Here is a 15,980-nt window from a genome sequence, read left to right as displayed (position 1 = left end):
ATATTGCTACAGATTATTATGGTATGTATCCTGAATACGAGTTACTTTTCAGCATAATCTTCATCTACTGCGGCCGTACACCACCTTGGAAGAAGGGCGTGTGTATGCCGTCCCTGTACAGCTTGCAGGCTATTTCGACAACCACACTTTTTGTTCCCAAATTTGTTATTGCGTATTGCATCCTTCATCGGCCCAAAGAGAGAGAAATCTGAAGGGACGAGGTCAGGGCTGTATAGAAAATGGGAAAGCACAATGAATTCTAATCTACCGATAGCCTCGGTGGTTCTCAGACTCGTGTGTTGTTTTGGATTATTATGCAAAACAAATAGATCCTGTATATTTCTGTCTGGTCTCTCTCTCTCCGAATCGCACACCATAATCCTGTCACTATAGAACTTCTATGGTTCTGGTCAAAAAATCCTTTCTCCTTCCTTTTCTCATAAAGCGTTTAGCGAAAGTTCTTGTAGAATACTTTCTTTCATCGTGTTATAATGCTTTTACTGAGTTCTGGTAAGTAGTTAATTTTCCATTCTTCTTGGAGATTCCTTTTTCCTAATCACGTGCTCAGCTAATATATAGTTGGAATAAACGGGAACGTGTAAAGCATGTCGTACTGGAAAAATATTATTATCATAGATAATAAACAGAAATTGAAGAAGGTAATCGTTTCAGTTCTTGTAAATATGTTGTGAAACAACATTCTATGTTGCAGCAATAATAGAAAGAAAATATAAAGCACAGTATCCATATCTAAAATGTCTGTAATAAAGTAGGATTAAAAATGTGTGTAATGAGTTGAAAACATATGTTGTTCCTATCTCTAACAATATCCTACAAATGTTGTACTTCTGAGAGAGTTTCATGACATCGAGACTGCACATTTTTTTTTTTTTTTTACTCCAAAATTTCCTGCACATACTCTTTCTGCAGGAAATCATCCAGCTTCTTCTTCAATCACTCTCCGTTACTTAAATTTACAATACTAATCCTGTCCACTCGTCTGTCCCTTTTCTGTTTTTCGGTGTAGCGTGTGCAAAAACGAAACATTTGCATATTCGAAGCACGTTTCTATGTGGAAGTCAAGTTAAGTTTTTATCTATAAACACCAGGTGCATACCGTTTAAAAGAATCGTAACTTTTGCAATATGACATGGGTTTTGCATACCCGACTATGTATGCGCTTTGACGGGTTATAAAGGCTTACTATACAAAACCGCAGCTAACATTATGCCTATATGAAGATAAGTGCAAATCAAAGATTTTAGTTACGTCACACAATCTTGCTGCTGCATGGTGTTTTAGGCCATTGATTTGTGGCAATGATTTGTTAAGTTGAATGTTTTTCATGAACATGGTTTCCACCAAAAATCTAACTCAAAATTACTTGTTAGATTAAAAGGAAAAATTCTAAGTAGTTGTTATTTTGTGTGATTCTGTTTTATATATTGGTAGTTCTATGCTGGTATGATCAACCAACCTAAGAGGTCATTGTCAGGGTTAAGATAGAGGTCAAGATATCAAGTTTTCCGAGAGACGAATGATCTGTTTCATGACGTCTACAGATGGTTACTGAGGTTGAGAGGAGGTTTAGGGGGCATGAAACATACTGAAGACTTTGTGTTCTCAAAACTTGCGGTGGCTAGTTGCATTATTTGGAAAATACCGTCGCTGTGGAAGAAAATTTGCAATATGGTGGTATGTTTCTAGTCTGTCAGAAGGCATACTTCGTCTACAATATCTAGGGGACCTAAATCTTTCGACGTAAACATGCCCCACAACTTAAATTCAGCGCCGTGGTCTTACACTGTTGACACCGTTCTCAAGGTCTCCAGCGACTCACTGGGTTTTCGTCTAACACGCTCATTCGTACCCATGGAGTGGGGGTAAACATTGTTACTCAGCAGATCTTTTAGTCTTCTGTCGTTCAGTTCGCATGTTCGTTATACCATGTGAATCATAGGTATTGTTGAATCCAAGTGAAAAACAGATGACCCCAGGAGCTTCTCTGGAATAGTTCATACATGCGATGGTGAAGCATGTGGTTTTTGAGTTAACTACTGTTGTATTGCGTAGTCATCTCAACCATGCTGCGCCTGGGAGCCTGAACCTGTTGCTAGATGTGACACTCATCACAACAATCGATCTTGAAGCCATTCTCTGCAGTATTGTCGACAAAGTCGATACAGTTTCACTATGCCACTAATGTAGCGTTTTGCACATAGAAATACCAGCTTCAGAGATGCCCCGATTTGACCTAAGCTGATAAATCTTGGCGTGTATCCATCATCCGCTAAGTCTCAATACTCGTGAATACCTAGAGCTGTGTGGACACGAAACTCACGTGGCAAGAAGGATGACCCCATTATGTAGAGGGGTAGTCATAATTTAGTGATTGGCTAATGTGTGCGTATATATATATATATATATATATATATATATATATACGCTAATAGATGTTGCTACGTGCGCTATCGCTTACCTACATGACAAAGTTCTTGAATAATCCCTTAAGTATGTATGGAGTTTAGGGCGATTGTGGGCAAAATAATAAGTAAATAAATAAAATACAAATAATATTTTTTGTTAAATGTGAATAATTAAGCACAATTTTAACGTGTAGTTTACAGCGAGCCGAAGTCTAGGGCGGAACAATTGTTTTTTCTTAAAAAAAAAAAAAAAAAAAAAAAAAAAGAAAAGAAAAGAAAAAGAAGGTTATATAGAAATGAATTTATTTAATGCAGTCGCAATGATCATATTTCAAAGCGTGTGTTGGTACTTGAGAATTACATTCAATTGAAATACAACTCAGGAGTTACTTTCTTACGGCCAATAGCTAACTCTCGTTTTTTCTGTTTGTGTGATCGTGGGTTGCGTAGGGCAAAACCCGAGTAGCTGTTCCATTTTAAGCTTTTAAATGTTTCGGTATATATACATGCTGTGCCATTCACACATACCATCAATTACAAGTATTATCCTCAGAAAACTAATATGCTTGCTTGATATTTTTGGGTCTTGTGTGTAGGAGGTATAACGGTATAACGAAATCAAGTGTCCGTGCTTTGTGTTCAAAGATATAGGGTTAGGTCACTTAAAAAAACTTGGCCTTGAAACAAAGCCACGCTTATTGGGAGAGCATAGAAACATTCCCTTCTTCACTTAGCAATAATGAACGGAAACAAATCTTATGAGCAGGGCCCGGATCTTGTTGACCTAAAATTTTCTAGAAAGTGACCTATAAAATGACACTAAAATTCCTGTAAAATGCCCCTAAAATTCACAAAAATTGACGTTAAAACTTGTGTTTTCTTAAATATTTATTTCGTAAAACATTGACATTTTTTAAATATCCATTGGATTTTAATTAACGTTTGTCACTCATATTCAAAAAGTTTTGTTTCAGTTAGTTGCAGTCCACTGATCATTTATGTTCGTTGATCTGTCCATTGTACGACATTGTACGTACTGAAAGCGTCAGTTCACTCCCGAGTTGAAACTAGTAAGCACACTTAAACAATAAAAGTTCGCAAGTGTAGACTACATGAGAATAATAGATAAAAACCCTGTTTAAAATCTTTGTACGCCTTCTAATCCATTTTTAGTTATTCATGTGATCACATCCTTTGTGGTCAACAACCCAAAAGTATCCGTTCGGCCACCTACCAACCAGCTACAGCTTAGTTTTCATTAGTTTGTTAAGAATGAAGTTTTTCCACCCGAATAGTCAGGAAGCATGAATAGCCATTATTTAACTTCGTCTTTTTCACATCCGTAAACAGTGTTCATTTTAAGATTTCCTTATGTAGAAGAAAAAGAATAAAAAGACCATAAGTGACCTAAAATTTACCTTAAAATATTAAAAAATGACCTGAAACTTCAAAACGGCAAAAAGTGACCAAAAGTTGACCCTAAAAATATACATTTTTAGAACCTAGAGTTGATGGATAACGTTTTTATTAGAATTTGCCTTGTGTTATGCGTAACAAAGAAAAGTTGACTTGTCAACAAAATCCGGGCCCTGCTTTTGAGTATTGTTTATTGGTAAACAGTTGGCACACGTATTACGTATATACCATAGTATTTTTCGAGATAATTATAGTCGTGTGTCTGTAGCCGGAGCCACTTCAAGGGGGTGCCAAATTTTCAAAAGGGGTTTTTGGAGGGAAATGTCTATATTTGATCTAAAGGGTTAAACGTTGTATCATAAAGTTGTGCGACAGGGTATAAGTTTGTGAGTTCTCCCGTGGGATTCATGTGTTCGGATCCTTCGTTAAACTGTTATTCCTCCAGATTAACACCTACTCCTGAGCTACCGTACGTCTTGAAACCTAAGAGAAATTAAAGGGCTTGTTTTTGAATATCTGTACAGAAGAAGTAGCAATAGTATAGTGAAATTTCAACACGTCCAAATATTTAAGTGGCATATATTGATTTCTTTTTAGAAGAAACTACACGTTGTATTTAATCTCAAAAAAGTAGGATAGAACAAATTGTGTGTTACATTATTTAGTATTACCATTGTATTTCTTTATTATAGCATGAAATACACAACAAGCTAAAAGCAGTCAACAATGTAATTGATATGCTGACCGGTATAATCGGTAACGATAATGAGGATTTAGAGGAAAGTAAAGAGGAGAATAAAATAACAAAAGTTGAAGAAAAGGTAAGTTGTTTTACATTTTTTTATTAGAACTTTACGCATATTGAAGTAAGAAAGTACCAAATTAAAATGTATTAGGAAATACTTCAGACTGTCACTACTTTTAAGTGTGAACTTAGTTTGAGCTTAACCCAATCAAAAATGATCTTTAAAAGAAAATGACAGTTACCACAAATATATATGACGAAGAATTTTTTTTATCATATGGTGTTATTGTAGGTGCCAGAGAAAGCAGCTTCTCCAGGAGAGGAGAAAAAGGAGTCGGAGAAAGAGTCAGCTGTTCCAGTGTATAATTATGTTTATTATGATCCTGAACAACATTGGTGTAGAATATGTAATACTTTTCCACGGACTGCCAAAGGTTACTTACGTCATCTGCACAGTGAACTCCACTTGAGTTCAATTAAGGTAAAACAAATCTATACCTTTTAAAGTTACTTATGTATATATATGTTTTAAAATTAATTGGAGTGGATAATACGCAATGTTTCAGAATATATTTGTCATTAATGAGTAAGTTGTACACAATTTTGAAAGCTTATTGAACTACATTAGGTGTTTAAGTAAAACATTTTTTAATATCTTTGTCCAGAAAATAAATTCTTCGATTGAAAGATTATATATATATATTGATCATTGATTAATAAAACATTATTTCTGTCTGCTACCAATTGACACTAATTTCATAAATTAGGTCCCTTTTAGTATATCAGTACAATTATTCCTGTTTTATTATATTTGCAACGTGAAAATTTGAGAGAGACTGTTGTAAAAGTGCTGTTGCTTTTTATTATTATTATTATTATTATTATTATTATTATTATTATTATTATTATTATTATTATTATTAATGATTGAGGCACCAAAAAGAAATGCTGTTTACAATTTATAATTCACCGTATTTCTGTTCAGAAACGGAAGAGGAATATTATAGGTTAAGAAACATGTTTAGAGAGGTCTTTAAAAGCTTGAAATTTTCCCCCAAAATAGAAAATTGAAACAATATAAAGGATGTGTCATTACAAGCGATTTTATTTTCTGTAATGCGTTTTAGAAGTGTAGCGATATTCACGTAAAATCTTCACTAAATTTATAAGGAACATGTAGTTATTTTTAAATTAAGATCAGTACACTGATTCTTGTTTGCTTGTGAATACATCAATGAATTATTTGTTTCTGATTGAATTTAGTTAACAAGTGTATGTGTGTTAGTTTTGTGAATATAAGTGTATAGCTTCGGAAATTTATTATTCGTGTTATTATTTTTTTTCCTTTTTAGAGAAGAAGTCTATTAGAGACACCGTGGCATGACAAAATGCCAGAGGATGTGGAAGAACATCATAAAGGTGCTCCCGTAAGACGGTTGCGAATTAAAGGTACGTAGATATCATTGAATATATTTATGTTCCAGCGAGATTTTTTTTCCGTTTCATTTCGTGCCGCTGTAGTTGCTAAATGTTTTGATTGCTGTGAATCATATTTCTATTCATCAAACGATGTGTGATTTCCCGAGTCAAGTTTCTAGCGGTTCACTGCTTGAACACTCTTGATTTCGAAAATGGAATGTTCCAATAATTGCTGCACCAAATGTACAAACTGTCAACACTAGTACTAACATCAGAAAAGTAATGTTAGCATTTCCGTTACGTCTAATCAAGCAGTGGGGAAAATACCAACACAAATAAAGAAATGCTTAGAAGACAATCTGCAGAATGTTGATTTCTTATGTGATTGAACAAAGAGAATAAGTACTTACTTCTTAGTGCAAAATTAACGTATTCATACTCTGTACTCGAAATATTAGAATCCTTTCGAAACTGAATTCATAGAGATTGAAAACGATATGTTACAAAGGATGTGTTGAGAAGTTTAGATAATAGACACTAAACGTAGAGGAGGGTAAAATCGACAATGTGAAGTCATGTAACATTCCAAACAGAAGAAATGAAGAGAAAAAAGAATATTGTAGAAAGAAACAAGGAAGACATCCTTAATTTACATCTGCTCAAATGGCGAAACTACTGCAGCACAAAAATCATTCCGTGCTTTTATTGACACGAATGATGGTGTGCGCAGTCAACGACTTTTGACGTTGGTTTGGAATATGTGCGTTTAAGCATCTAATGAGAAATCTGATGTTACAAAAATTTTAAGAAAACAGTTCTGGGAAATCTTAAAAGTGAAAATAGCTACTAGTTGCGTGGGAATTCAATTCTACAAGTTGGATAATCGAGAGGTATCCTGATTTCTGGATTAGACAGAAGGAAATAATACTCATAACGATCTGAGCATTTGTGTAGTTTCATTGAGACTGGTTTATATTTCAACTGATAACTGAATTCTTGATAGAAGAGGATTGTCAGAGTCTGGAAACAGTATTATTGCAGCACTTCTTTGTAGTGCTTGATAGAACCGTGCTCTTACAGAGCCTGAAAATGATACTGCAGTACTTCTCTGTGGTGCTTAATAGAACTGTGTTCTTGCAGTGTGTGAAAATATTGGAATTTAATCAATTCTTCTTTGTGGAGAAATGAATGTTCTGGTAGCGAGGAATAGGAAAGGATTCACATGTCAGCAGCGGAATACCTCACTTACCGTTTCTGTTCTATAAAGTAATTAGCAATATTACAGTATTAGAAAAAGTCTAACGATAATCAGTTGCTAATCTGTATGTTAAATTTACGTATTAGTAAGTAAGAGGCAGTACTTGGAGAGATGACGACGACTTCAATGAATAAGGAAGAGGAGTTGGCATAATGTTAGTTTTTCATATATTGACGTGTTTTAGGATGATTAAATTGAATGTAACCGATTGTATCATAAAGTATTTTTGAATTCGTTGCTGGTTTTCTTCTGTTAATTTTATTTTTTTACCTTTCGAAAAATCTTAATAGAATATCACCGACTGTTATGTTGTTAGTAGTGTGGCACATCGTAACTTTTGCCTTTAAAAACCGATGTGAAAGAGACCTTTGGGTTAACAAAGGAGATGACTACAATATGAAGTCTGATTTTAGGGAGGTAAAATCATTAATTCTAACTGCACTAGTTTGGTATAGGATAGGATCCAATGACCAGCTTTTGTTTATCTGGCAGTTAACCTATAGAATGAATTGTGAATAGTTTTTAATAGCTACCATTAATCTATAGGCGCAGGCCATGGGACAATAAATTTAGGTATTGATTCAGAAATTTATATTACTAGACTTTTTTTTTTTTTTTAAATCGTTGTTGACAGCAAAATTCATATAATGATATTGTACAATTGCATGACGTCTGTTCTTCGCGATAATTGTGTCATGGTGTCGAAACATTCTATTCGTTTATTTGTCATACATGTGCATTTTGTTTAGTTCAGCACTGGGTAGATTTTAATCGAAAACTTCTTAATCTGGGACTCTCCTCATATTCGATAATAATAAGTATTAATACCAGCAAAATATAAATTCCAAGCTCAATTTTTCTACAATAAGTTTCGGTATAGGCTGGCGAATTAGGAACGGGATGATCAAATGGATTAAATTTAAAGTTAAAATTAGCCTTTGTAGCAAAGATAACGATACATAAAACCTGGCCAAATGCTGGAATAAATAATCAACTATTATCAGCACATACTAAGCTAGAAAACTGTGGCTCAGTTTCTGAGCATGTAATATACACAGATGATTGTCAAGATAATAAAAATACCAGAACAAAACGCAACCTACCTAATTTAATACAGCACGGGACCACCGTTAACCTCCAGAACAGCTCTGAAACGTGCAGTGGAGGCACGTAAGTCATAAATGGTTTCAAATGAATATCGTACAACTTTCTCATGCACTGCCCCACTTAATTCCATCAGCGAGGATATCTCCAAAGTCTGATCTACGTAAAAAAAAAAAAAAACTCACTAGTTAGTGAATAAAATTTTAGAGTCAGGAATGAAAAAAGGAAGAAAAAAAATGCTATTAATTCATTTTTGCTAGAGCTTCTCTAGGTATGTGATACATGTTTTCTTTTTCTTTACACCTGAAGATTGTAAAAATGTTCATACTTACGAAATAGTCCGGCCTCGAGGATGGAAAGGAGGAAAACAAATTTGCATCTTTTCTTTCGGAGTATACCATAATGAATCTTGCTCAGGGGTACAAGTTATTAGCATCAAGTATGACATTAATTCTTGCATTAAATTTATTATACATATAAACGCAATTTGTATCAATATACCATAGAATATTATTTTTAAAATTTATTTTAAAAAAGATAGAAAACCTAACATTTCTGACTAAATATAGATTACGGAATTTATTATTTAAAAAATAATGACGTGCACAGACCATTTAACTAGCTTATATAGTGAATCTTTTATACATAATTATGTAGTGTTATTTCACACGTATACCTTAACGTGCTAAAACAAACAAAACAAAACAAAAATGTAAAGGCTCTTATTGAGTAGGAATTTTGAACTACAGTAAAACCTGTCTATGTTGGCCACTGTCGGTTCCATTGAAAAGTGGACAACTTAGGTGGCCAAGTTACAGAAAATAAGTGTGATTGGTGCATTTTTAGAATAGGATTTCTAGTATTACTTGATTGTAAAATTTTAATGAGCAATGGCAAGACAGCTACTTTTAAATAATGTATAGTATTTCTTTTATTCTTTTTGGTACATATGCACATTCTAATTTTGTAGTTCTTGTATAGTATCGTCTACCTCTTGTTAATGAGCTATAAGTGTTCCCTCGAGCAAAAGATGTTTTGAGAAAATCTAAGGCAGTTCATATCTCAAATATCTTTGCTACCTGTCGACAAGCCGTCAGGTGCCAATAGTTGACAATTGAGATGGTAAGCTTTACTTTTTTTTTTTGAGAATTTTCCGGCATTACTAAAGCTCCCACTGACGAAAGGAGCCGATATAGTCAATGGTTTTACCACAACAGACAGGGTAAACAAATACGTACAACCATTTCCTGAATTTCTGTACGTGCCTTTTCGTATTCACATCTTCCTTCCCCGCTTCTTTATCAGGCTGACCATTGATCTCCAAGAACAAATCGTGAGAATCTATGCTTTTGTCTCCAGTCACAAATACAGAATATCTGAATCTCATATGGGAATACGAAAGATTTAAGGAAAAAAAACGGTATTTTGTGTGGCCAAGATATGCAGGTAAATTTATCATTATCATCATAGGGTAAACATTGCTTCAATGCGGCCAACTTCCAAGATAGACAGGTGACCAACTTACAGAGTAATAAGTAACGAATGTCTTACGGGAAAGTGCAGGTTCAAGACGAGCCAGACCTAGATGAGCAGGTGGCCAAGTTGACAGGTTTTACTAGACTTGTATTTGTCTGTTACTATGACAACCAATGACGTTTCATACATAAATTATTATATTCGAACAAATACACTATCACGTTTCAAAACACAAATGAACTACTGACCATCTAAGGTTAGCTGATTTGTTATTTCCATGCGTAGATAAGAATTCTTACCTGAAAACTGATCATTCTTAAATGACATGAACGTTCAGTTTCTTTTTTTAACCGTTTTAAATTACGGTTTTTTGGGGGGTAAATTATAGACGTTCAGTCACGCGGCTACAGCATCATCCCAATATATCCTAGGATCATGGTTCGTACCTCATTCTCTTCACAATAGAACAACCTTTCAAACGGTACCATTCATATTTCCCCATCATGCCCTGAGGCGGGAAATTTTGAGGGAAATCGTGATTTTTCTGATTTTTTTTTTTTTTTTTTTAATTTTGTGCTGCTCTGGACCTCCCTTGTGTTAACGCACAGATCTCTAGCTGAAAAATATTAAGGCGTGTACAAAATTTCCAGCTTCTACCTTGATTAGTAAGGGCAAGGAATATATTAACCAATGAGTCCCACAATGCGCCAGATTACTAAAATAGACCCGGATGTAATATAAAAATTTCCAGAGACATCCCTATTTATCCTAGGGTCATGGTTCGTAATAATTTTCTTCAGAATAGAACACTTTCAAACAGTACCAATCACATGTCCCCATCATGTATCTGAAGCGGAAAAATCGGATAAAAGGGATTTTGGTTAAAAAATACCCCTTTTTTACTTTTTTGCCCCTCTGGACCCCCCTGTTTTAACGCAGAGATCTGAAAAATACAAAGGGATGCCCAGATGCAAAAGTAAGCTCACCAAAAAAATAATATTCCCACAATACCCCAGATTCCAGTATAAAACAGGATCTCAGGTAAAAATTCCCTAAGACACCATATTTATCCTAGGATCATGGTTCGTATATCATTCTCTTCACAATAGAACAGTCTTTCGAACGGTGCCATTTACTTGTCTCCATCATGTATCTGAAGCGGGAAAATCGCGAAAAGGGAATTTTTGTTAAATATCCCTCGCTTTTTTCTTACCCTTTTTACCCCTCTGGACGCCCCTGTTTCAACGTAGAAATCTGAAAAATACTAAGGGGGTGCACAGAATATGTGTGCAAAATTTCAATGTTCTAGGTGCAAAAGTAAACCCGCCAAAAAAATTATATACCCTCACTACCCTAAATTCCCATATAAAACAGGATCTGAGGTAAAAAAAAAAAAAAAAAAAAAAAAAAATCCCGAGACATCACAATTTATCCTAGGATCATAGTTCGTACATTAAAATAGAACAGCCTTTCAAACGGTAGCATTCACATGTCTCCATTATGTATCTAAGGCGGAAAAATTGCGAAAAAAGGAATTTTATGTTAAAAAATATCCCTGTTTTTCCCTTTTGCCCCTCTGGATCCTCCTTTTTTAATGCAGAAATCTGTAATCTTTCACTGACTTGACAGCTTTTATTACCCCAAGTATATTCCGCATTTTATTCCAAATTAATCTGAAAGTAGAAAAAAAAATCTTTCAATTGAAGTCGATGCTGGGACTGAATGAAGGGAAACGAAGAAATCATAGAACCCATTTGGCATTTTGAACATTTCTCGGATTTTTCTTCCATGATTCTCCACTACTTCGCGGGAGGAAGTTGCTTTATTACACTTCCTTGGAAAATAGGTGGGACGAAACACTCAGTATCTTTAATTTTAAAAGTCATAACTCCTGGAAGATATTCCAGATTCCTTTCAGAGGTCCATTCTTCTGCTGTGTTCTTGCTCACTGCTCTAGCGATGTCCCATGTAATTAGAATCCATCGTATTCGCAAGAAAATGAAAGGGTTGGAGTGCTTGATTAAATCTTTTTTCAAAAAGACTGTGATGCGGTTGTAGCACTCTTTCTTTTAATAAATCCAACCACACTTCAACAGCACGTGATAAGGTGGTTGACTCACATTGCAGTGTATCCAACGTAGCAGCAGCAACTTTGTTATTCCTCCAAATGCAAAGCCTCAGTGTAGACATCAGCATTGTCTAATTTTTTTTATATCGATTTATTGATTTTATCTTTATGTTGAAGAATTATTTCCCTATATTTGTGTAGTTGTCAGTGAACGTGTTAATATAATCAGTATAATTCCATCGAATGTCATTAGAAATCTGCAGCATCAGTCCATTTTTACTTTCGAACAACGAAAGGAGCCGAAAAAGTGATTTTTCGACACTGTCCGTCTATTCGTCCTGATGTACACTAATCTAAGGCCATGCCGTTCAACAACCTCAACAAAATTCGAAACTTCAGGTTTTCATGTGATCCTCTGGGGGGGGGGGGGTAAAATTTTCCTCCTACCTGCAAAAATAAGGGTAGTTTAGTTACGGCTAAAACTTAAAAAAAACTATTTTCTCAAAAAACGGCTCCAACGATTTTGTTTATATTTCATAAATCAATTTTCGAAACGCAACTCCATACTGTGGTATAAGCCTTTTCTCTGGGAAAAATCGGAAAGGTGTAAATTATTCTTGGGGATAAGTTTTCTTTCGGACGATTTTCTCAAAAACAACTAAGCTGATTTTCTTCATATTTCGCAAATAAATATTGCATTAATAACCTGACAATATAACATAACTCATTTACACTGAAAAATTTACGAGGGGTAGTTTATTCTTGAAGGTGTTTTTTCCTGGCGATTTTGTTCATACTTTATAAATAATTATTTAATTAACATTACAACATGGCACAACTCATTTGTCCTGAAAATAAAAAACTACGAGTAGTAGTTTACTTTTTATTTTATTTTTTTTTTAATGATTTTCTCAGAAACGAATCAAACGATTTTGTTTATAATTCATAAATAAATATTTCATTAATAACATGACAATGTATTTCATTAATGTTATTAATAACATCACAATGACTCACTTGCCCTTAAAATAATGTACGAAGAATAGTTTATTCTTTGAGATGTGTGTTTACGGACGATTTTCTTAAACATGACTCATGCAATTTTTTTTTTAATATTTCATAAATAAGTATATCAGTAACCTGACAATATAGTATAATTCATTTGTGTTGAAAAATCTACGAGGAGTACTTTATTCTAGGTGGTGTATTTTTGAACTATTTTCTCAAAAACAAGTCGGGTAACTTTTTTCATATTTGATAAATAACTCTTACAAAGAAAGTTAAAAGGGTAGTTTACTCTTGCGGATGAGTTTTTTTTCAGACTGTTTTCTCAAAAACGACACGAGCTATTTTGGTGATATTTCGTAAATAAGTATTTCATTATTATTCATATAATGTTGCATAAATTACTTCCATAAGAATATCCACAAGGGATAGTTTACTGTGGGGGTATAAATAAATAAAATCTTTTTTATTTTATTTATTTATTTTTGACAATTTTGTAAAATACCACTTATGCGATAGTAACTCTAACATATGGCATACGTTATTTCTTATGGAAAATTCTACAAGGGGTACTTTACTTTTAAAGATGAGTCTTCTTTCCGTGAAGTTTTGCGAAAACGCCTTAGAATTTTGTTGGTATTTCACAAGAATATTATGAATAACTGCACTACAATTTCATTTAGTTTAAAGAATGAAGCGAGGAAGTTTAGTGCGGTAGCCCATAGTCTTAGTTGTTTTCTTTCAGCCACCCATGACTCTTATGTGTATTTCGAAAATATTTTTGTACCTCTACATGTTTGAGGACTGACTGAGGTGAAACGTTCTTTTCAACTAAATTTAAAAGATGGGCTGAGCATCTGTACATAATAATGTGTGGATATTTTTCTTTTAGAATTTCCCACATGTTTTTCATTTTGTTCCCATTCTCCGTCACCATTGCAAAAACTTAATCCCAAATTTCCCTTCATATTCTGTAATTGCAGAGTCAACTGCAGCCGCACTCTTTCTTGCTATCTTTTTTTTCGGAACCGAAATCACGTGTATTTGGTAGAAATTCCTGTATGGATGCTAATTCGATGTAGTGGATCATTTCGAACACTGGATCAACCATTTAATGTTAAAGCAATGCTGCTTGACTTCAGTAATTCTCTCTGCTGTACTTCAATTGAGGAGTTCAGCGCAAGAGTGGTCTAACCCACATTTTGTTAGTTTTGAGAAAATTAAACCTAAAGTTAAGAAAGTCTGGTTTTTCATGGTAAAGAGAAAATGTTTCTGTACTTGGTCAGGTTGTTAAGAAGTGATCTCTTTATCATGGGAAAAGCATTGTTTTGTTATTTTCGTTAGATAAGGTGCCGAAATAGATGCAGAATGATTCCTGAAATCTCTGTATGTCGGGTTAGACCAGTTTTGCACCGAAGTGCTGCACTTGTCAGGTGTTTGTGTGCAAGAATGGTCTATCCCAAATTAATACCGTGAAGACTAAAAGAAGGTGCTATTTACCAATGTATATTGCATATGTTATGAACATAGCAGGAAATACAATATCGCTTAGGAGGGTGCATTTGGGGTGAGGGACAAACCCATAACATACTATAAAAGTATATGAAGCTATTGTACACATTTTGTACTGAAACTTTTGGAGGTAGTGCCCCCCGCATCTCCGCGTATGTATATCAAAGTTGTGAATAGCTTCCCACCATATTGTAATGAAGAGTATGAATAACATGTTTGTATAGTTGCCATTTGTCCCGTATTAAACGGGATATCCCGTTATTCACGCGAAAATACACAAGAAATATGGGATATCTACTCCCAAAACACACCGTGCTTATAAGAATAACTCGTTTACTCCTACTACTACTAAATTTTATTGATAACACAGCAAACTCCACATTATTACAGCAGTTTTTCCTATTTTTACAACAGTGTTCTAGTCATGTTATTTAATCATTGTTTTACAAGTACTTCTGTCCCAGTATAGGCACCATTCGAAGAAACATAAGGAAAAAAATGCTATCTTGCAGCTAAAGGCAAACATAAAGTCATTTTTAGATTACTTTCAAGATCAATACCATTGATACACACCGATCTGCTAGATTTTAGACTGTTATGCAATATTTTGTTTTAGACATAGTCGTGAAACTCAAATATTGCCTCTTCCTCATCGCTACAATCGTGTGAGTTATTAGATGTCAAGTTCTCATAGAAAACGTGATGCATTGGTGGAACGTACTGCAGTAGAGCCTTAATATCTTTCAATTAGCTAGTTTTTATTGGCTTTTGGTTCTCGCACTTTTGAGGCAAACCTATTGCACGCAGTTCGAGAATGTGTTTTCACGGCGAACTTTACCCTTAACAACATTTATCACACTATAATGCTCTACATCACTATATGAATATTTAACAAAATATTTCCATGGATTCTCACATGTTACTTTTAACACTGCAACGCGAGGAAACCGAACTGGGTGCTTGGTTTCAGTAACTTTTCTGTTACACACTTTAAAAAGCAAAGGCTTCGCTGTAACAAAATCACTCTGCTGCATTTCTGTAACATGAAATGGTTTCCGTGATGTTTTTGATTGTTTTATAACATCAACCCACTCACTTGGTGTAAACACGTACTTCTGTAGACGCTTTTCCTTTTCAATAAGACCAAAGTCCCTGTCACAAGATAGGTAGCTATGCCCAGAAACAAGATACTTATGTTCAACTGTTTTGACACATTGTTTTTGTATAAGCTGTAACCAAAATGCCACTAACGAAGCATTATTTATTCTGTCCAAAGCAGTTGTCAGAATACACGATTAGTCTATCCACATTATGTAGGGTTTCATTAAATTGTGAATATTTAAGTAGACATGATATCACTTCATCCGCCCCACGACCTTCGATATGTTTTCTGGCCAAACAAACATATAAGCATCTTCGGTAGTGCAATCATGTACACATAAGTTATATGTCCACAACTGTCGTTTATAAAACACTTCCCCTGTGTGAATATGTGGTGTTGGCAATGCCTGTTGCATGTCAAACGCAATCACTTTAATATTGCTACCATCT

At 34.5% G+C, this 15,980-nt stretch overlaps 1 protein-coding gene across 1 annotated transcript in view; it reads left to right on the top strand.

The window, feature by feature from the left end:
* LOC145660464 (uncharacterized) overlaps positions 1–15,980 on the top strand; it is a 77,780-nt gene that overhangs the window by 30,593 nt on the left and 31,207 nt on the right. Inside the window, exons 7-9 of the mRNA XM_081725521.1 lie at positions 4,535–4,663; positions 4,880–5,068; positions 5,940–6,036. Coding sequence (XP_081581647.1) covers positions 4,535–4,663; positions 4,880–5,068; positions 5,940–6,036 — 415 coding nt within the window. The remainder of the gene's footprint in view (positions 1–4,534; positions 4,664–4,879; positions 5,069–5,939; positions 6,037–15,980) is intronic.

The sequence above is a fragment of the Thermobia domestica genome, chromosome 9 (assembly GCF_964235325.1).
Source record: "Thermobia domestica chromosome 9, izTheDome1.hap1.1, whole genome shotgun sequence".
Classification (NCBI taxonomy): domain Eukaryota; kingdom Metazoa; phylum Arthropoda; class Insecta; order Zygentoma; family Lepismatidae; genus Thermobia; species Thermobia domestica.
Note: the sequence above shows the minus strand (reverse complement) of the source record. Positions and strands in the feature narration are given on the sequence as shown.